General features: G+C 40.5%; 1 protein-coding gene and 1 long non-coding RNA gene across 13 annotated transcripts in view; one reads left to right on the top strand and one right to left on the bottom strand.

The window, feature by feature from the left end:
* Window positions 1–22879, bottom strand: part of VWC2L (von Willebrand factor C domain containing 2 like) — a 423395-nt gene that overhangs the window by 129555 nt on the left and 270961 nt on the right. For all 12 annotated transcript variants that reach the window (XR_004357978.1, XM_032693013.1, XM_032693014.1 and 9 more), the window contains one exon: window positions 21581–21707. Coding sequence is in view for 5 of the 12 variants with exons in the window: in XM_032693013.1 (XP_032548904.1) it covers window positions 21581–21707 (127 nt within the window). In the remaining 7 variants the exon portion in view is untranslated. The remainder of the gene's footprint in view (window positions 1–21580; window positions 21708–22879) is intronic.
* LOC116789313 lies at window positions 6851–12489 on the top strand. Its single transcript, XR_004357979.1, has 2 exons — window positions 6851–7148; window positions 12147–12489. It is a non-coding gene; the product is annotated as an uncharacterized LOC116789313 (long non-coding RNA).

The following is a 22879-nucleotide window of genomic DNA, read 5'->3' as shown; positions in this document are numbered from 1 at the left end:
CCAAACCATTCTGGATTTCTATGAGTAGACAATTCTTACAACGGAAATGCTTTTCAAAGAACACTAATATTCATGGCCTTCTAAAAAGAGATAAAAGAAAAAGAAGACATTATTTGCATGGTTGGCCTTTACAGAAATAACAAAAATAATTCTCGCTTTTATGGACAACAGTAACATTTGCAGTCCAAAAATCATAAACGTCCTGTAACAGATGATGATTGCCTCGCTGACATGATGAATACGAGGCATTTGGTTTTTAATGGCTTTTGTAATTTTTTTTTCCTTATGGGAGCACCATTCTGTGTAAATGTATTTTAGTCTTCAGTACTTGGAAGCGACTTCACACATTATTATTCTACATTAGCTTCATTTGTCAGTTTGATGACTAAAGACCTATTGGCCAGATGCAAACGCTGCTTCCTAATCTTGATCTATCACGCACAACAGCCGTGGGTGTGTCATTCCCCGCGAAGGAGGATGAATCAGGAGAGTCCTTCTGTAAGGTAAGGTGCACAGATAAACTAGATGCATTAATTACCTGAAGGGAGTTCTGGCTTACTTGTGAGAACGTTTAGTTGCATTAAAAAACCCCAAAGTACCCCAGGCATAAAGCTAACTGTCAGAAGTGTAGCCTTTCCCAGTCCAAAGATGCTGGCACTGGCCTTGACTGTGTGTGTTGAGGGGCTCTGTGCCCCTGATCAGCCACACGTGAATAGTCTAGAGAAGTCAACATGAATTTGGATGCTTTACTAAAACAAGGCCAGGAAATCTAATATACTTTATTCCTCATCTCTATTATACGTGCATGAAATGATATCCTTGGATTCAGACATATATAAAATAATTAACTTTTTTTTCTTCAAGTAAGCATCAGGTGAAAACAGTGAGATGTGTTAAGAGCTTGCTAATTGATGATATATTGCCTTAAATTAATTTTCTACTATTAATGTTACTTAATGGAATTTCATATTTCTTATTTGAAAAATGAGGGTCAAAGGAAGCAATGATGAGAGACAATTACAATTACCACTTAGGACCATTAATATGTAAATATATGGGTAAGTTGAGATTGCTAATTTAAATTGCATAATGGCTGGATATTTTCAAAGTTAGAGCCTAACAGTTTCTGCCATTACTCGTGTCTATTTTATGCTTACACTGTCAGTGATTTTTATCCTTAACAAACCATGAATAACAGCATGGCATTTATTCTATTAACTGATATGGGCATTAATCTTGCATTATGCCATTCAAACATTTTATTTCTTCCTAAAAATACAACAGGTTAAAAAATTACATCACTTACATACCTTCATGAGCCAGCTCATGAGTCAATCCAAGAAGATGGGTTCATCTTCTTGGTAGATCCTGCCATAATCATCCAGTGGGCTTTTTTAGCACCTTCTTTTGCAACATCTGATATTACCAACTTAAAAGCACAGATATTTTTAAAAGGTCAAGATAGAGAAAGGGTTTGATCCAAGGATCCCCAGCTTAGCAATCCAAACGTCAAGAGAACTATCAAATGTCAAAAGAAACTGGAAAAGACCTGGACAAATAATTTCTGCAATGCTTCTCATTTATGCCATGTATGCACAAGAGAAATATTTTAACCAGTTCTAGTTCAATGATATTTCACAAATTTCATCTAATTTCAAACAAGTAAAGTATGAACAATGAGAACTTCCTCAGTTATGGGTTCTTTCATGAATATTACACTGTTACCTAAAACTTTGAAATCAAGACTGTCCTTCAAAAATACAATTCTAAATTATTGCCCGTATTACGTGGACCATGAAAATAAAATCAGAAATAAAACTCTGCAGCCCACTTGTAATCCCAGTGCATTATTCATTTTAATTTAAAATAAAGTATGTGTTTTCAGAAGAATTCTGCATCGACTGCCATGCATTCTCCTCACAGAAGTGTGAAAAAATGACGATGGCTGTGGGAATTTTTTTTATATGTGATTTTAAGAAATTTTTGAAAATATTTTTTTTTCCTTGAGGTATATATCTAGTGCAAATATTCATTGCCTCAAAGTAAAATAAAGGCTTTCTGTTTCCAAAAGAATTTTCAGTTGTAAGCAAATTTGGTAAGATATAACCAAATGAAAATCCTTAAGATCTTCCTTCTCCTTGCCTTGCATGATTTAAATGAATGTTTGATTTAAATTAATGCTTGATAGTTTTAGGGAGGCATCAAATAAAATCAAATACTATCATCAGGTGAAACAACTTCCTTTGGTATGTATAAGGACATTTATGTAAACTATCTTCAAGCACATCCTAATGATAAACAAGTATGTTGATAACTTGCTGCAACAATCTAAAAAGAATCTTGTTTTATGTCTGCATTCTCTGCTCTGCTCCAATTGGGTCCATAAAGAAGCAACTGCCTTTCCAATTTGCCCTTTACTCTGTAATAAGTATGATGTGGCCTTTCTGTAGACAATTCACTCATGTCACTACAGAAGATATAAAGAATAAATCAAGCCCAATATCTGAGCCATCTGTAATAAAGCTTTAACTACTGATTCAAGAGATATTTTCCCCATAAATTGACTCACCGCACAACTGGGATTGCTCCAAGCCTTTAAGGCTTTATCTGCTAACTGTTTGGAAATAGAGATGATAACTCCCCCAGAGCTGATAGAGCCAAGCAGTTAAAAAGTGTTTTAGACAATATCTTCAAAGGCCTTGACAGAGAATCCCATAATACTCTAAATTTCTTTAGCTGTGATCTATTCTTAAATATAAACCTCTCCTTTAATCCCCACTTTGGACTGCTGGAATCACTGGATGGGTTGGGGAAAGTATTTTGGTACAGATAAACAGCTGAAGAATACTATAGCCAGATTACTGAAGGGAGACAGAGAAATTTACTTAAAATCACAGAATCACACAATCATCAAGGTCGGAAAAGACCTCCAAGATCACTGACTCCAACTTTTGACCAACTACCACCTTGTCAACTAGTCCAGAGCACTAAGTGCCACATCCAATCATTTCCTGAACACCTTCAGGGATGGGGACTCCACCTCCTCCCTAGGCAGCACATTCCAATGTCTGACCACCCTTTCAGTGAAGAAATTCTTCCTGATGTCCAAACTAATCTTGATGTTCGAGATCTATCTAGAGAAAATACACTGTTACAATAAAAAAAATGCAAAGAGGTGAGTGCTGTTTATGAGAAACACTAAAGGAAAAGGTAACACAGTAAGAAAATATTAGTCAGAGAACAGCTCCAAGAGCAGCTCCTTTCACTGTGCTAACTCCAGCACAGGCAGATGGAAATCAGTTCTCAGGGGTTACTGAGGACAAAAGCCCAGGGTAGGCTGTATGCTGCTCATTTTTCTAAATCTACTTCTCCCTGTGACTCAGAGGGCACCTGCACACTCCCAGCTACCCCTTCCATATGCAACAGCAATAATACACAGTCCACTTGATGCATAACCAAGAAGGTCTCCATGAAAAGGTGCACCAGTGCAGTCAGGAGAATCAAGCACCAACAAAACCCCTTCAGTGTGCTGCTGGCAGTGTAAGGAAATCAAACATTAACCCACATTGGCCAGGGTCTGCTGTCCCCACTGCAGGCAAGAGCCCCAAATACAGCCCCTGAGTAAAGAGATGAATGTCTATAACCTATAATCCTTTGCACACTACGTCCTACCCTGGCACTTACAAAGAGATGGATCTGGAACCTGCCTTTACCCACTCCCTGTCAAGAGGGCACTTCCCTTCCTATTTCTGTCACTTGGCATCTAAGGTCACCAATAGGTTACCATGAAATAATTTCCTTACCTAAAACACAGCTAACCGCTCTTTACAGCAAAGAGAAGGTAAAAGCAATGACGGATGGAAGTTCATGGCAAGTCTCTGCTAGGCCAGTATAATGTAATGGAAGTATAATGGGGAGTATAATGTGTTTGTGCTGGGAAAGCCTGCTGCACTCTCTGAATGACATACATATCATGAATTCATGTATTTCAGTTCTGCAGAAGCTGACAAGAAAAAAAAAATCCACCTATATTCTAAATCTGTAATTCAAAACCTGAAATCAAGTTCATATTTCTTTGAAGGGGCTAATTGAATTTGTTCCTTTTTTGACTTGACCTCATTTTATTTTGTATTTGCTATGCCACTGAAGTTTATGTAAAGAATTTACACTTTGAAAATTAGAAGTTAGAACTCTTTAGAGATATTTTTTTGTTCTAATAATTCTAAAACAATTTACAGAAGTTCAATAGAGTAGGAAGAAGATTAGGCCACCAAATGAAAGAAATGCAAATGATCTTCAAAAGCTGGCCTCCCCCCATCTTATCTTTGAGAGTGGATAAATCCACTTTGATACTAGGATTTAATAAAAAGATCAAAAAAAGTCCATATGCTTGTATCTGATGTTATTCAGGTAATTTTGTTGTTGAAGCAGTTCTGAGGATGGAACCTACACCAGGGAATGTATATCTGCTGTTTCTCAGCAGTAAAACATTAGCCGTACATTTGCAGAACTCCTAGGACTGGGGGACACAGGGAAACACAAAGATTGTAGCTCCTGAATCTCTTTCTCTCTTTTAAAAATAAGTTTTATAATAAAAGAAGTTGACATACTGTAAACAGCAAACATCCTTTCCACATGATCAGTTAGACATAAAATAACCTATACCTTAGGTTTAACAAGAGATGGTCTGAGGGATTCCAAATGAGGATGTAGGAGGGGAGAGAGAAACAGGAGACAAGACTATGAGCCACTGTGAGTCAAAGGTATATGCAAATGCCTTGCAACAATTTGTATTCATTACAGAATCAGAAGAGAACAAACTAATTTAATTTTATATGCTAAGTCCAGCATTTGTCTTGCAAATGTTCTAAGAGACCACACTGAAAACATTAATTGTATAGTTTCTTATAAGGGAAAGAGAGAGAACAAACAGGAAGAACATTCCTGAATGATAAAATGTCTGAGGGATCTGGTGGGAATTCTTCACATAAGATGTATTCTTCTTTAGGGAACAGGTGTAGATGTAAACAGATGGGCTTATATAAGTAGAATTGGCAGCTCCACAGATAGCTGCTTTACTGTTATATATGATTTTTCAGACTCACCAGGGTATTCAGGACCACTCTGCTTAATTATTCTTAACATTTTGCCCATTTCATATGCTCACAATATAATGGGCAAATATAAAAATAATTTAAGCAAACTGTTGTTTAAATCTCAATGGAAACAATACCTTTTATTCCAACAAATCACTTAAAGAGGGAACTGCCTATTTTATGAATGTTAGTCCATCTGTTCACAATAGCTCCTTTGGAAGTATTTGTTTTGCTTGGAAATATCCAAACTGATTCTGTGTGTGGCAGTAGACGGGCTGAGGTGTGTTTGCTGCTTTTAAATCACTGAGCATATAAAGGGGTTTTTACTTTTGCTGGGCTAGGACAACTGAAGACATGAAATGCTTGAATTCTAGATTAGAGCACCTCCCCTATGGGGACAGGCTGAGAGAGCTGGGGCTGTTCAGCCTGGGAAAGAGAAGGCTGCATGAAGATCTAACAGCAGCCTTCCAGTACCTAAAGAGAACTATGTGGAAGCTGGAAACAGACTCTTCATCAGGAACTGTACTGATAGGATAAGGAGTAATGGGTACAAACTGAAAGGCTGTAGGTTTAGATGAGGTATTAGGAAGAAATTCTTCCCTGTGAGGGTGGTGAGGCCCTGGCACAGGTTGCCCAGAGAACCTGCAGCTGCCCCATCCCTGGAAGTGTTCAAGGCCAGGTTGGATGAGGCTTGGAGCAACCTGGCCTAGTGGAAGGTGTTCCCTGCCCATGGCAGGGGTGTGGAACGAGATGCTCTTTAAGTTTCCTTCCAACCCAAACCATTCTGTGATTCTGTGATTTTAGGTGTGTCTGTTCTGGAGAGGATGTACCAACAGGCATTGTGTTTCCATGACGATGGCCACACTGTACTGGGGTGCAGTTCTCACCTCTCCTCCATGAATTATAAGAGAAGAACAAGTGAGGTAACTCTACAGAGAGGTCCAGTGCAGGCCACTTCAAATTCAGGCACACATGGTGCTCATAGCACAAGTGACAGAGCCACACTAGTAATGTGACCAGGATCACAGCATCTACCATTTCACAGTGGCAGGATCCCAATGGTCACTCTGCCACACCTTTACACAAAAAACAGCTTCACATATAATGGGGTAATTCCTGGAAGTTAAATCTCCTCATCCAGCCTTTAGCATATGCTTCCAAAAAGCCCAAACAGACCGTGAATATGTATGTTAAGAGCAAAACTGCAGAAGAGCCAAAGGACTGCAATCTGCACGTATTTGTACATAAGGTGAAGGTCAGATCTGTGCTAATGGGTGTGATTGTGCTCTCATCTCTTGAGCAACCCAGTCTGTGTCATTTTGGATCCATTCCACCAAATTATTCAGACATTCCCCTCAGTACTACTCAAACAATAATTGCAGAGAACATCAGGACAAATCACAGAAGTGAACATCAAATGTAAGAACAGAAGAGCTTTTATAGCAGCGAAAGGAAAGGAACACCAGAAAACGAATGAGAAAGGAATGACAAGGAATTGTTATAAAATATGTACCAGAGTGCCTGGTTAGTGTAAGAGTTTGAACGGGCAGCCCCAGGAGCCCTCAGGCCAACAGCACATGCAGCTGAGAGTCAAACTAGGACTCTCAGTGAAGTTGTGTTTGAAAACCACCCCAGAGCTGCGATGTCTGACCTAATGAACCACTAACAGCCAGAGCAGCCTGCTGCAGCACTCAGGATGTACCTACTCAGCTGGGTCCCCTATGATGTCACAGAAAATGCCCTGTACAGAATGTATGGTGCCTGCTAGACAGAGGCTGGCTCAGGGGGATTACAGCAACAGCCACCCAGAGCATGTGGTATCAAGTAAGACAAAAGCCAAGAAGAAAACATCTTCAGTCATTGGAGGCTCAGACTTCTCTTCCCTTGAAAGGGCCAACACCAAGACTCAAGATATCCCCTACCCTGGCCCACTAAGTCCTAGCTTGCCACAGAGAACCTGCTGCACAAGGTACATGACACCATGGGGATGTTCAACACTGCCCAGCAAACAATGTCAGTCTTCTCTCCAAACATCAGATCTATATCTACCAGGTAAGACTTTGGGTGGTATTTCAGGAGAGCATCTTTTTTTCTTTAGCTGAGGGGTTCTGAATGAGGTGATGTTTAATAATTTCTGTGGGGATAGTTCTTCTTGATTTCCTTTCCTGTTTCCTTTCCCTATGCTTTGCTCTGATGCCAGGGAAGAAGTGTTCATTGTATTCAGTAACCTCGTTTTCCCCAATTTTGTGTTTACTATGCCTGCAATACCCTATCAAGCATCAGAGTTGTCTACTAACTTCTACAAACATGTCCTATAACAAATGTGTTAATTAATAAATAAAATTACCATCAATCACAATACCTGCATCATGAGGCTCAGCAGTCCCACATTCAAACACACAGAAGCAGGAGCTGTAAGGGGAAGGCCATGAGTTTCTAAAGGCAGGTTGTTCACTCACTCCTGGTAATTGCAGCTGCTCAGGGAAGAAGGTGGAGGAACTCTCTCAGCCACAGCACTGAGCGAAGCCAGCACAGGCACAGACCTGCCCTCCCTGGGGTCTGACTCAGAGGGTTCAGCTGCCTAAATGGAGCCCATTATTTTGCTGGTCCATCAGCCAATGACTCCTTATTTTGCCAGTACCTAAACATAGCTTGCAAGCACAGCTAAAATACTAATCATTAATTACAGTCACTGTTATAAAAGCCAATTATACTATCAGAGATATTCCCAATGCCATTCAGGCTGACTGGCTACTGTATGGAACTGAAGGAAAAATAATACACAATAGAAAATAAAACCCCCTCAAATACTGGACCCCAGTGGAGAAGGCTAATTCCAATGATGTAAGGAAAGACCTGTTTAGCCACATACACATAATTGTATATTAGAGTTTTAAGCAGACAGCTGTGGCTGCAGTCTGGAACACAGAAAGGAATGAACCTGAATAAAAGGCTGTTATCAACTACTACTACTATAGTTCTGGCAAGGAAGCCAGGGAAGGCAATGAATTTAACAGACTATGCTTTAAGTTCCACTTTTTTTATGGAATGCACAATGAAATTCTCAAATTCAGTGAACCTCGCGCTCCAAGGACGGCTTTAACAATTTAACTCCTGATCTTACCATCCAACTTTAATATTACCACCCAACTTCAGATGCACATCTAGCTGAGCAACAAAATACCTTCTATTAAGTAGATGTACGTCTTCGGTTGAAGGAACTGCTGACTCATTCCTTTACTAGGAAGAGTCATCTATTCCTTTAAAGATGAGGTCTCTCAAAGAAAGCCAGGTGCCCCATATACCAATAGCCTAAATCCCTCTTCCCTGTGATGGATTCCAAAGCCACCTGCGCATTATTCCGACCATACCCGAGCAGCTGCAATCCCACGAGCCACCAGAACTGGGTGTCAGCAGAGAGCTGAGCTTTTGTAACTCTCGAAACATGCCCTGGACAGGCTGCATTGGTTTCTTAAAAGGGAACAGGAGTCCCAAAATCTTGGACTAAGGTGATTAAATACTTGCTAGAATCAGAGAGTATTCAAACAGGAGTTTTAGAAAACATTAAATATGAAATTAACTGAAATAATTACTGAAGTACAAGATCTACTGCTTAACGTGATCCAAGGGGCAGAGGAATGGAAGGTGGCAAATGTTACAGCAACTTCTGAAAAGAGCCTGAGAAACTGCCAGCTGGTACCTCTGATTTCTTTACAGGTGTAATAAACTCAGTTGTGTAATAAACAGATTTAGCTGATGCGCAGAGAAATGTAACACCATAGGGAAGAGTTACCAGAGCTTTTACAGCAGGAAACCACACATCAGAAATCTGCTCCAGGTCTTTGATGGTGCTGGGAAGCACAGGAGGAAGGGTTGTGACTGACATGAGATAGTTGAACTGCCAGAAGTTTTGATGATCAAAGTTGGGAGGGGGAAAAATGGAACCTTTCCAATAGGACACAGTCAGGAAAATACAGAAACAGACTACCAGAAGAATGTGACATTTATTCTGGGACCTGTGCTAGTCAACATATAATTTTTTTTACAAGATGTGAAGGTGAGCACTGATAGTATAAAATTATTCATGTTTTTCAAGACAACAGCACATTTCACAGACCCACTGAAGAATCTCAAGATGCTACTGGATTTAGTGGCAGATGAAACTGAATTCTGTGAGACATGAAATGGTTCAAATGAACAAAAGTATCCTTAATTATACAAATCCAATGATGGACAGTAAACTAGCCTTTGTCATTCAGGAGAGAGATCTCACAGCCACCTGTTTTCTTTGAAAATATCAGCTTGGTATAATGTCAAGATTTAAGATTTATTGGGGGGGGAGCCAGAGAAGAAAATCAGGAAACCTCATTAGGCCTCCTTTTAAAACCATGATTTAAGCACATGTTAAATACATCACAGAGGACTTGTCCCTCTTCTCTGTTTCCAAAAGCATGCAGCCAAAATAAGACTTACGGAAGGGTAACAAATGAAGAAAGGTGAGGAATGGCTTATGCATCCAGGAGATTGAACAGACACAGACACTTCAGCTGTGGAAAGAGAGCAGGGGAAGATGTGCCAGCATGGAGAGGCTGAACAAGGAACAAGGAACTAATTCCCACAGTATGAGAATCAGAATGTATCACTAAGAGATTTAAAGCAAAGGCAGGGAAGTACTTCATCATAGCTACGGGATCTGTTGGAAATATAAAGAAGTTTCGAACCGAAAGATTAGGGAAGTTTAACAGATCCATGAACACCAAAGTGCATGAGGTCCCCAGCTCTGGGAGCCCCCGGTCCAGAGGGCACTGGAGGAGAGCAGCAGGGAAAACAGTGTTTTCCCTAAGCATCACCTCCTGCCCAGTGCCAGGGGTGGGTCTGGCACAAGAGACCTTTGCTATGACCCAAAGCACTGCAGTTCTGCTCTGCTGTGTTTCCTGGCAGGTTCCTGAGGTACTGCACACATAATCATTTATGATATAAAATGCTGAAGGGGGAATGATGCTTGACATGACCCAACATTAAAGAACTCTCTGTCATCGCCACCCTCTTTGGCTTTTTTCTAGAAGAGGAAAAAAAAAAGATATTTCCTTTTTTTTTCACACAGTTTAAAGAGGAAAGACTAAAAGTAAGTAGACTATAAAAATAAGTAGATTTTACCCTACTCCCCAAGAGCACAGGATACTCAGAGAGGTAACAGCTCTACATAAAACATATTTTCACAAATTAAAAGATAGGCAAAGAAGTAAAGAAAGTTCATTCCACAGGAAAAAAACCTGAAACCAAACAAACAGCTCAAATATCCAAGTCAGGCTTCAGAGGCTGTTTACAGATTTCTTTCCTTGCTTATTTTCCCATTCATCATCATGTATAGTATTTTGCCACAGAAAGAAAAAGGGAATTCAAACACTTCATTTAGTTGCCCAAAAGTAGCAGTACAAAAAATGTCTTTCTGCCCAGGAAATGACCATGGGCTTGCTGGTGGGAGCCTTTACAAAAGGACAGGCAATATTTATGAGCAGTTTGAAGGTTTCCTAGTGAATATCCATCTGGACAAAGTGGATATGCAAGTTTTGCACTCTCTTTCTCTCTCCTAGGTCACTTATCTAATCCTAAAATTGCATCCAATTTTCTCTGAGGAATAGGTCTGCATAAGTTCAATGCCTCAAAAGCATCTAAATCAGGATTTTCCTGGTAGTGGAGCAGCCCTAAAAACAAATTAAAATCAGGCTTTCGTGACAATGGGGATTTTGTCTCAGGCTCCCAGTTCACTTCAAACTAATGGGTTTGTTTTGTGCCCATGCAGGCCTGAAAAAGAGGGGCTGGCACAGCCCACGGTAGGAGCAGCTGGCAGTATTTGTCCCTCTCAGCCAACACGCTGCCTTTCCGTGGACATGACCCACCAGTGCAGCCAGTCCTGACTGGCAGCAGCTGGGGGGAACTGCAGAGATGCCCTGAACTTTGTCTCTCTCACCTTCTTCTCACCTTCTTCCCCCTGGCCCTTGAAATGCAAGCAGGAGTCCTAGATTGGTCCATAAAAAATAACAAGCACTCCTAGGACATCTGTATGGAGATCATATTGTTAATCAATATATTTTGCATAGCCCCATGGATCACTTGTTATTGATGATTATGCATTTTAGCTCCTGTGACAATTTGTCAATAAAATAAAAATAAAAAAGGGCTAAGGACAGCATACTTTTAATTCAAAGATGATCTCTTTCTTGAGAAGAGATGCCACTTTCCAAGCTCTGAAAAGAACTAGCTCACGAATATATCTCATTTACCAAGTGGAAGAGCTCTTCAAAGAATCAAAACTTTCTTGGTAATCACAAAACAGGTAATCTGGAGGTGAATAATTTTCTTTTAGAGTTTAGTTACTTTAAAAAATGAATATTGGAAAAATAGCAAGTTTGCTAAAAATATAAGTTTTGAGTTATTGAAAGTGTGTTACTCAAATTCAACATAGACTGGCAAAGTTTTTACCTCCAAAAAGGGGAAAGCTAAATACTGGTTATGGATAGTTTTAAAGATTGGGGGGGGGGTTATATGAAACTGTCTGACACTTCATTTTCTACTTTCAATTCAAAATATGAACTTTGCTTCTTGAAAGGGAAAAGAGCAGTGGGTAAACCGACTAAATTATCTAAATTATCCTTAAGTTTGAAACAACGTACTTGAGATACTTAGGCAGTCACTCCAAAGCATCCAGTCCCTATGGACTCTGTCTCCTCTTTAAGTATTAGCTTCCCTTAAACAAAACTACTCAATTTCTTCTTTCATAGGCATATTTTCTACACTCCCAACTCAAGTCTGGATCATTCCACCAAGCTACAAGCTAGCTAATGACTCCTGATTACTGATGGACATCCATCTCATTTCAACAGTGACAGAGACACAAATTGCTGTCCCCGTGCAGATTCCCGGACCTACCCAGTCCTTGGCAGAGAGCGCCACGGTCATTCCATCTCGCACGTTTAACACACACAGAGCACACACCAATCCTAGATCAGTAGCATAACTTATTTCAAAAATCCCTTTCTTTTATTTCAGGATATGGATGATGAATGCAGTATTGATCCATTCTGCACATACAATACAGATGCTGTACTCAGAACACAAGGCCCGGAGAGCTGTCGATATTTAAGAGGAGCTTTCATGGAAGAAAGGCTGTGGTGACCTTCAGAGGTCCTTACTCTCTGACTGTCTGCAGGAACAAGTTAATCAGGAGATGAAGCTCTTGTATCTAAGCCAGGCTTGGGATGGGGCTGTGCAGTCTGAGTGAAAGAAAGGAGTTCTCATTCTATCCTTGTAAATACATTCAAAGCTGGAATTTGCTAATTGCAGCATTCTGTGAGCTGGAATTAATATAAACAATAAATATAAAATAGAACCCGTGGACCTGGTAAAGTTACAAAAGCAGTAAATGCTAGAGATGAGATGTTGAATACATTATTATTTTAAGACTTGTGCCTAGTTGAAATGATATTATAAAAAAAGCCAACTTCTTGCAAACCATTTTAATTCAGTTTGTGGATAGCTGCCGGAGAATCAAAATTTTGATCAGTTATGTCCCACTTGGGATGCATAAAGCTCCAATTTTCAGCTTCTGTTAGTTTAATACAAGGATGGCAAAAATCATGTGGACATTCCCTTCATTTACTCTTGGAACAAACAATTTGCTCATCACCATGTTTTGGCTGACTGCCTGAACAGCTGAAACTGTTGCTTCTCCTTGAAGAATAACATTTAACCAGTCAGATAATAATCCAATCAACCTGGGGTCCTCAAAAAAACCCCAACCAGATCAATATATTGCTCTAATGAGGTACAACCCTGGCCTCCAGAACATTGTTTTTATGCCGGGTGTATGCAGGCTACCGAGATGGAAATATTTAGGACTACAGTATCTACTTGAAAAAGGCTGGCTCTATTAAATAGCTGTCCATCTCCTTGCACTCCAGGGAAGGAAGCATTCCTCTCTAACGAAGATGAAGGGAATATCAATGGGGCTAATCTCTTCAAAGTGCTCAGCGCTCAAAGCAATTGCCTGCAGTAGTACACAGTCCCCACCCTCATTAGCTCAGCAAACACAGCCAGAGACAAAACTATCTGCAATTAGGGCAAAAGATGTAAAAGAAGGGGGTTCCAAGCCACCTCCCTTTCCTTTCCAAATGCCAAATATTTCATACATTTTAAATTATGTGTGTACTGAAAATAAAGTCATATTTTCAGAATCCCTTTTCTTTCCCTTCTAGCGTATTTAAATATTGTGGTGCTTCCTTGTATTGAAAAATGGTCATGACACACCAGAAACACTGCACAGCACAGCTCTTCTCCTGATCAACAAAGGGGGAAAATTCATTACCAGCTTTTTCCCTTTGGCAAACTGACACGGTCAGAAATAAAGAGTGTGATAGTTTCATGTCCCCGTGAAACAAACAGACAAAATGATCTGTCAATCAGCTCATATTCGTGTATGTTCCAATCTACCCACTGCCTCCAAATTAGAGAATTTTTATGGTCAGGAAAACAAATGTTGAGAATGAGAAAAAAATTACATAGAACAGCAGCGAGGGAAGGAGGGAGGATTACGAGAGAAGGAATTACTGTTGAGTAATGCAGTCTTCCAGCACATCCTTTTAGTCCCATGCTGACCACAGGAGCAATTAAGGGTGGCCAACAGATGTTGTAAGCACTCCTCAGAGAAAGGGGGCCGACAGGGCCGTGTTGTCAATCTCACTTCCAAGCTAGAGCAGCATGATCAGGACTGGAAAATAGGGCATGGGTTGTGTAAAGCAACTCAGAGCGCACCTGAGTCTCTCCAGGGAGTCCACTAATGGATTCATCAGTTCAAACACACAGGCTGGGCAGGCTCCCTGGGGACAAAACATCAATACTGGTGCAGTGTTGCAGAGCATACAGTTGGGGCAACAGCATTTGCTTATTGCAAAGCTCTGCCAAAGCAGTGATTTCAGCTTTGAGGCGCAAAGGACAAAACCTTTTTGCCAGTGCGGCTGAGGTGAACCAGCCCTCTATTTCCTCTACCTGAGGTATCAGTTTTGAAAATCTTTTGCTTGTATTAAAATAATAAAAAAAAAAGGTCAACAAAGGGTAGACCTGAAAGTTTATCTCCCCCAGATCAGTTTAAAGTAGGGATGCACATTCAGACATGGACCAAACACATATCATGGACTTTAAAGAAAAGTTTTATAAGGGATACTCAAGTTTGGATTAAAGAGAAAGAGAGAGAGAGAGATGGACAAGACAAAAGAGAAATAGAGACTCATGACTGCTTTCAGTTTGCCAATATAAAGCAAAAGGCCTAATTTTGATATTAAGCCCTACCACATTTTGGAAGGAAGGAAGAAGAGGGTTTTTTTCCTGACTGGTGCTTGGCCAGTATCTGCAGGGACAGAGGAGGCACACACAGCTCACATGCACAGCACTGACACAGCACTTGGAGACGAGCTGAAGCCAAGAAGAAAGTGAAGACAAACTGAAAGTGCTGATCATCAAATAATAAATAGCAAACTAAGATATGCAGGTGGCTGCATTTGTGCTCATTAAGCAAAATCTCTGAGAATGTGGATCAATTATATTTAAAAGAACAGACCATGTGAATCCTTAGTTTATATGGAGAAGTTGTGTAAGGATGCAGTGAAAACACACAGGTCTTGGAGTGCTGAACCCATAGCAAATCAAAGGGTTCTGATGGGACAGATATTAAGCAATTCCTGATGGGAGAAAAGAGAGGAACAAGTGATGTATAAGATTGTGGCTTACTCTTTATGAATAGACTTGAGAAAAGCCTGAATGAGAAGCAAAGCAGACAGCAAAATAAGTCTCAATTCTCAACGTAAAGAGTAAATGCTTCAAAGGAATTGGAAAGATGTGTTCCAAACCCACAGCTGGATCACCTTGCCACCCTGCTAGGAGGAGTCACAGCAGTGTAGCAAGTCTAAACCGACTAATAACCAGAACTGGGAGTTTTCTGAGCTCTGTGTAAAAAAACAAGTGCCAGGACAAATCCAAAGAATTACATTTATTTCAGTCTATCTATATATGAAGTTCTCTTTGCATACTGAGCATCAGTTTACAGAGTTTACTACAGCTACATGAGTGCCCAACCAGTGCATCCAGTTGGTTCGTACCTGAGCACCCAATTCCCTTGTGCAGGAATGCCCCCAGCTCGTGCAAGGCTGCCCCATCAGCTCATGTACTGACAATCAATTAATTTACACAGAGTCCCCAATTAATGTCCATGCACTGACAGACACCTGTGGCCTTGGGGCGACCCGCAGGGAAGCAGTGAGAGCCTGGAGCAGGGGGGATGAGTGGGAGGGAGCAGGAGGAGCGTCACACAGAAGGCCCTGCACACACAACCCCAACCTCCCGCATCACCCGGTACTGCACCAAAGGAATGGGGATAATGGGGTGCAGCCTGCAGCAAAAACAGGGCAGGCAGAGACTAGGGAGGGGGAAGGAGAGAGGTTTGGCTTATGCAGAGACTGGGAAAGGGGACAAAAAGCATTTACTTAAACAGTTGTTTAATTCTTCATGTTTTCTCTTTGTCAAAACCCAGAATCAGTGATCAGAAGTTTGTGTTAATTGCCAATAACTTCAATCAAGTGAAAATTACCCAAGTTGAGACTGTATTGCCTGTGACAGCACATACATAGTCAGAATTGAGGCAGGGACACGGGCACTGAACCACAAGGGGAAAAGCACCCTAAGGAATCAATTGATGTTATCAAGTAATCTGCCTTGGAGATTAAAGAACACAGAGCAATAAAGTGTTGTAATGAAAAAAGCTTTTTAGTCAGAAATGGGGGTCACAAAGAAAACACACACATTAATGTCAGCACATAATTGCTCTATATGGACAAAATCAGATGCCTCTAAAAAGATTACTGGTAAATTCTGTACTAGAGGATTTTTCTCCCATCATGCATGACTTTATCTGTAATCAAGAGGGAGACAAATACAAAAAGCAAGCTTCAGAAACTGCAAAACAAGTGGGAAAGAGTAAAGATCTTGTCTTACTCCAGTTCTCTTTATATGTGGACACAGTCACCTCCTGGGATCTGAAAGGTGCAGGTGTGTCCCCTGCCAATTCAGCCACCAATTTCAAAACTCCCTGTACAGCTTCCCAGCAATGGAGAGCTTCTTCCATCCTAGAAAACTCCCCACCCTACCAAGATGGAGCTTTATCTCCTCAGTGCCACTTAAATGGTGTCAATTTAAGGTATCAAAAAAAGGTTTGCCTGTAGGTAGCCAACCTGAATCCAAAGGATAATTCCTCCAGTCTGGAGGAACATTTCTTGAAAGACATTCAGAAAGACTGGCCTGGCTACAGTGAAATAGAGAGAAGGAGTTTGGAGATAATACTTTCTAGGTAAGTTCAGGCTGTAGGGGAGGGACAAGAGCCATTTCAGAAAACTTCAGGGAAATGAAGGTCTCTCTTCCCTCTATGGAAAGAACTAGGACAAACAGATGTTTCTGGCTTGAAATGCTGGGTCGTCCTTACAGAAAATCAGCATCCTCTAGAATGCCCCCAGCACCAGCCATTTGCAATGGGGCTGATCCCAGCCATGGTTTTAGCAGAAAGGGCTGTTAAAAACCTGATATTCTGACCCTGTGTCGGCTGGCTCTGACTTTTGCAAATCCCTGCCAAAAAAGTTGTTCACGTCTCAGACTCCACCTGTTTGAGCTGTCTGGGAAAGCACAGCATTGTGAGCCATGTCCCACAGGGAGCCTTTGAGCACGTGCTCCTTTTGTTGCCTACTGACAGGTTTGACTGCAGATTTATTTAAAATGAAAGATTAGTTCCTCTAAGATTATACATGTTACTATTGAACAATCGCTTGTTTATTTAAAACTTAAGGCTATTTCCTATGAGATTATATAAGTTAGTGTTCTGTGCTTTCATTGAAAAAGTTCCAGAATTGGTAACACCTTGTCTTGTTGTTGTTACTTATCTGATATTTGAAGCTGCCTTTTTCTGGTCCTTTCTTTTCTTGAATACTTAAGCTCCCACTTACTGACATTCCCCCTCACCCCAGCCCCCTTTTTGCCTCCAGAAGGCTTTGACCAGAAAGGGCACTGGAAATTCAGCTCTGCACATGCTGAACATGGCAGAAACGTGTCCTGTGTGTCACTCTTGGCACAGGAGGTCAGATATCAGCACAAAATTCTTTACAGGAAGGGTAATCAGACATTGGAGAGGGCTGCCCAGGGAAGTGGTGGATTCTCCATCCCTGGAGGTTTTTAAGATGAGACTGGATGTGGCACTTAGTGCCGTGGTCTGGTAACCACGGTGGTGTTGGATCAAGGGTTGACAGTCTTGGAGGTCCCTTCCAACCCAGCTGATTCTATGATTCTGTGAATTAACCGAAAATGTGAAGGGAAGAAGAAGAAAAGACAGACACCTGGCTCTGCCACCTCAACATCATCTTGTTTTTGCAGCCAGTATACCAACAAAAACTGAGGACATCAAAGAGAAAATTGAGTGGGCGCTGCATGATCAATTTGCAAGGACTATGTTTGCCAGTTCTGTTCTGAGCACACAAATTGTTGCCAGATAAGGAATCTGAAAACTGGGATTTTGGAATTTTACCTGCTGACTCAGTATCAGCAGGAATTCTGACCATTTGAGGTTTAATCTCCATGTCCCCGTCCCTCCTGACATCTGTGTGGATCACTTGTGGCTTTGATATTATCAGTAACAGCAAGTGCAGATATTGGAAATGCTTCAGCAATGGCATCCCAGAAAATCCTGTCAATAATTCTGTATTCAGTAAAGGGTGGGTAATATGGAGAAACAAATTCTTTAGAGCACTATTTAGCACCCAAAGCAGCTCCAGAGGAACAGCAAACAACTGCCACCCATTGGAGTGATGGCTGTCTTGTGGTGACAGCCCTCTGTGATGTCATGTGACATCAAAGCAAATTAAGCTTCCTTTTAGATAGCAACACTGAACAGTTGCCCTGACCCCAGCATGGTTGACAGTGCTACCATCTGTTCACTGTCAATGTGTCTCCTGCATCCCCAGAACTCGTCTCCTAAAATAAACCACTTTTATCACAAAATAATCTTGATCCTGCCATTTCTCAACTTTCACACTCATTTACAACTTTTATTTTTCTTTTAATATCCTCTTCCTTGGAATAAAACAGTTACCTATAGCCCTTGGAGATGGTCAGAGGCATGGTAAGGCTATTTATTCCTGCTGAGAGCAACATGGCCCAGCCTGGATGGAAGCAGGTTAAATGATAACACCTCCCTGTACCTCTGGATCTTAAAATAAATAGATTTCATTTATTTAAATAAAGCAGTACCTTTTTCCAAATATTATTTGGTTTCCCTTGGCCTTATTGTAACTCTCTTGCTTTTTGGATTGTTGCTGTGAAGTGGGGTTTGTTTGGTTGGTTTGTTTTAATGTGCTGTGATAATAAATAAATATATCATAGCATATAAAATGGAGCCTTCTACAGCTTGTCTTACATATGCAATGCTGTGTCGTGATTAATCATATTTACATTTTCAAAACAGCAACTGGAAACAAAAGGTGATTACAAGAGGGCATTTAAGGGATTCATGAATGCTACACGAGAATATATGCACATGGAGATACTGGTTAAACAAAAGTGAATTCAGTTTAAAAATTAGCTACATTGTGGATCATCTTGCACAGTAACCACTGTCAGTCCTCTCTCTGAGACCATTCACGGCACACAGAATTCAAAGGACATGTACTTTGTATATAATATCAGAATAATTTCTGTTATTAAGCACTGTAGTGAAAAGCATTACCCCAGTGGGCTGAGTCCCAGGCAGCTCCATCACCACCTCTCACTGAAATACCACCAGCTTGTTTCAGAAAGACTGAGGCAAAGCAGAAAATCCACATGAAGTGCAGTGGTAATTAATTATGTAGTTCATTTCTCCTCATTCACAAGTACGGGATATGGAAAAGTCCACCTCTAAGCTGAGCTAAAGAAAAGCTAAGGCAGAGTGCAAGTGAAGCAGAAAGATTTATACACAACTTTTTTCACTAATTTATTTCAGTTCTGAGTGTGAAATGACTCAGAAGAAAGCAAATGGCTTTATGGTCAGGCATCTGTGCCATGAATAGCACTCAGATCAGTCAAGGCAGCAAGTACCATCCCCAATAATGCCATCAGGAGAATCCCAGTAAATTACAAACTCCTCCTTGGTACTGGCTCCTCGTGAAGCACCTCCCACCCCGTGCATGTCATACTGACAAAGATAATACCAGTTAAAACAAAAGGTAAGATGTGCTTGTCTACATTGCATTTGCAACGATAATGACTTGAAAACAATACAAAGGAAAACCAAACAAAATTCTTCCATTAGTTGGGGCCTTACTATCTCCAACCTCAGTCTCATTTGCTGATACCGCCCAACTTTTCGTAAACCCCTTCTATCATTATTAGCTCCCATTTAAATAATTATTGGGCAGAAGAAAAAACCTGCTCAACCATGGCTCTCTAATCTGGTAATTAAATCCACCTGTAAGATGCTGAACAATTTGTGTCTGTGACCATTAATGCACTCAAGTATTTTACACTGGTGGTGTAACACCACCCAGAGAGACTGAGGGATACAGCTGGAAATTCAGCCATGCTTTGATAGGGAAAATCCACCCAAGCTGCTCCACAGACAGAGATCCTGAATGAGGCAGATGTCCCACTCCCTGACTGTTAAACACGGGATATATTCTCCCATCACCATTTACTTCTGGAGTATTCTGGCTGTTTGACTTACTTTGACATGCTTTTTAGTTAACTCCACCCAAATGACTGACAGAAGAGTTTAGATTGACCAAATCCATGAATGACTGTTTAGACAAACACTGCAGGAACCTGCTGGATCATTTCACCCAGCGCTTTGCTGTTGAAGAAAAGCATCATTCAACCTCTAATTGAGGTACCAAAGGCCATTTTAGGATTTAGGCTCACTTTGATTTAGTTGGCCTGGTAACTCTGGTGTTAGCTAAAAAAAGCAGTCTGTGTGTATGGACAGTGCCTGGTGTGGGTTGCTCACCCTCTGTCCCTGCTCAGGTGACACAGGGACTATCCCTCTTACGGCAAGAGCCTTAGCCAGGTATTTTCCTATCTTTATAGCTGGGACTGCATCCTGTTGCATTCTGCCTCTCTGTCATCATCCACCCCGATCTGATATCTCTGTTGTGTGCTTAGTCCTGCAGAGAAAATTTTGGATTTTATCCAAATGACGGAAAAAAGTGCCCATTCAGATTACCTGAAGCCGATAACCTTTCTATTGGAAAGTTCCCATCTGGCCAGAAATATTGCAAATGTGTTTTTCAGGGATGCAGTTCCTTTGTGAATGAGCCAACATTATACTCCAGAAACAAAAATGTAAAACTTCTTCACGTTCTCCTGAACAAGAAATGAGCTCTCATTCCAAATTACACACATAAATACAATAGTGGTTAAACTTGTCTTTGGGAAACTGTCCAAAAACGGACAGTTTAAATGTCAACGCATTTTTACTCCCTTGGAAATGAAAATACCTTATTTAATGATACAGCAGAGAGATCTGTGAAATCACTATACAAATAATCTAGAATTTGATGGCAAAGTTTTCTGCCAAGTGACTCAATATATTGACATTATGTGTTCCACAGTATGTGGGTCATTATGACAAAATATCATACTATTATTTTTCTTTAATGATTCCTTAATTATCTCTCAAAGCTTTATATTTTATGAACACAACAATGCAAATGTATACTTTTTTTCAATATACCTATATATTTTACATTATATATTATTTTAGTATACCATATCATGTTGTACTACCTTTGAGCAAAACGATTTCCTAAGCTAAGGTCTAATTCTGTTCTGCAACATGAATGCTTGTCTGTGCTTTGGAAGGGAAGATTAATACTGATTTTAAAACAAAGTGTTTTTAGAACAGCCCCTCTTCAAATGAAAAAACATGCTCACTCACAATATGGCTGACACGGTAATGAAAAATAACTGGTTAATTCAGTTCTTTGTGCCCAGTAAGCAATCCTGTCAAAACAATGAAGTTCTGAGGCAACTGTCAGAGGACTTAGTAAGATTGGTTATGAAATGCAATGACAGAATTAGCAAATAAAAGAACAAACAGTAATGGACAATAAACATCACTTGAACACAGGTAATCTCACTGAGCTTTTTACCCCTGTTGGTCAGTTCTGTATTTTAGGTAATATTTTTGTAATTAATTATACTTTTTGTTATTGCACATTTTCATTTTATATGAACAGAGTCCGATTTGGCTGCTTAGTCCACAGAAAACAAATGTATTGATCATTGGCACAATCGGGCAATTCTTCCTTAAAATTAACACATCTACGCTGCTTCGCACATGCTATCTGGCTTCAGAACCAGAAAGGGAGGAGAGAGATTTCAAAATAAACCCTTAGGTAGAAAAGGCTGCTTTAGAATCCTACCAGACTGATCGAAGGCCACCTGGTTGGCAGGATGTGGGCCTGCGTCAATGGATAACATAGGGACCAACTTCCGCATGTCCCAGAGCTTCATCACACCGGAGGAGTCACAGGAAGCGATTGTGTCCCCCTGTCAACGATGGAAACAAAAGCAAGGCATTGTTTCTGTACTTCTGCCGAGAAGAAAGCCTACAACACAGGGCTGGACACCCACTGATGCCAGACACATCAGCTGTAAGTACTGAAATAAATGTAAGTTATTATATACGAGGTTATCACAGCCTCTTTTCAGCTCCGTTGCCTTGAATAGCAACAACCACAACATGACTCCTAAAGAGACCAGTTCAGGAGAAACTATAAGTAAAAAAAGAGAAAAGAGGTCATCTTGAATTCTGATACCAGCGTCCCCTAAGAACATGTCTTATGATTCCCTTCCTTCTCACAGGAATGGCCCTTTAGCCGTGCTTTTAAATCTGTGTACTTGTGTTTTCCATGTGAAGCACAAGATGGGAGCAGAACAGACAGCCCTTCCCTCCTGCACATTCCACAGCCACACTAAGGACAGGTCAATCATTCCAGGGAGCCAGAAGCACACAAGGACTACGCAAGGAAAGACAGCAGGACCACGTTCCCCATGTCTCTGTTTAATATTAATTAAAACAAAAACTAACCATCCAAAACCCCTTAAAGATGTATTTTGAATATGTAGCATATGAACAAATGCAAAAGTCAAAGAAGGTAGGGGAAAGGATGCCCAAACATAACTTTGTCTAGCTAATTCCTGCCACCATAACAGAAAGAACGCCCAGCTACCCACTTAGAAACATTTACTTTTCATTTTAACCGCCTAAATAAAGATTCAGCATCCCCAAAGCAGCTCAGCTGGTGTGCACTCACAGTTATCAAAGTCAATGCCTTTTCCAATTTTTTCAAGAGTGTAAGATTAGATTAAAGGATATTGTTTGGAAAGAGAATCACAACAGTATGGAACTGAGAATCAGGTGAAATATGGGACAATTACTGCATCAGTGATTTATTTTTTTTTTATTCAGCTATTTTTTACATCTTTCACATAAATAATACCTGCAAGAAATGTGTGGAGTTTTCTAGCAAACAGAAGATTTAAGATCTTAAAATATCCATCGACTTCTCAAGTAGAAAGTAATGGTCTGCAAAACACTATCCTGGTGTTAAGTATAATGAAATCTTTAGGTTCATTTGGAGGAGATGTAAATATCAAAACTCCATTCTGGCTTGTTACAGACTAATACAGAGGTAACAATGAGAAACAAAGTAATCATT

Source organism: Chiroxiphia lanceolata, chromosome 7, assembly GCF_009829145.1.
Source record: "Chiroxiphia lanceolata isolate bChiLan1 chromosome 7, bChiLan1.pri, whole genome shotgun sequence".
Lineage (NCBI taxonomy): Eukaryota > Metazoa > Chordata > Aves > Passeriformes > Pipridae > Chiroxiphia > Chiroxiphia lanceolata.
Note: the sequence above shows the minus strand (reverse complement) of the source record. Positions and strands in the feature narration are given on the sequence as shown.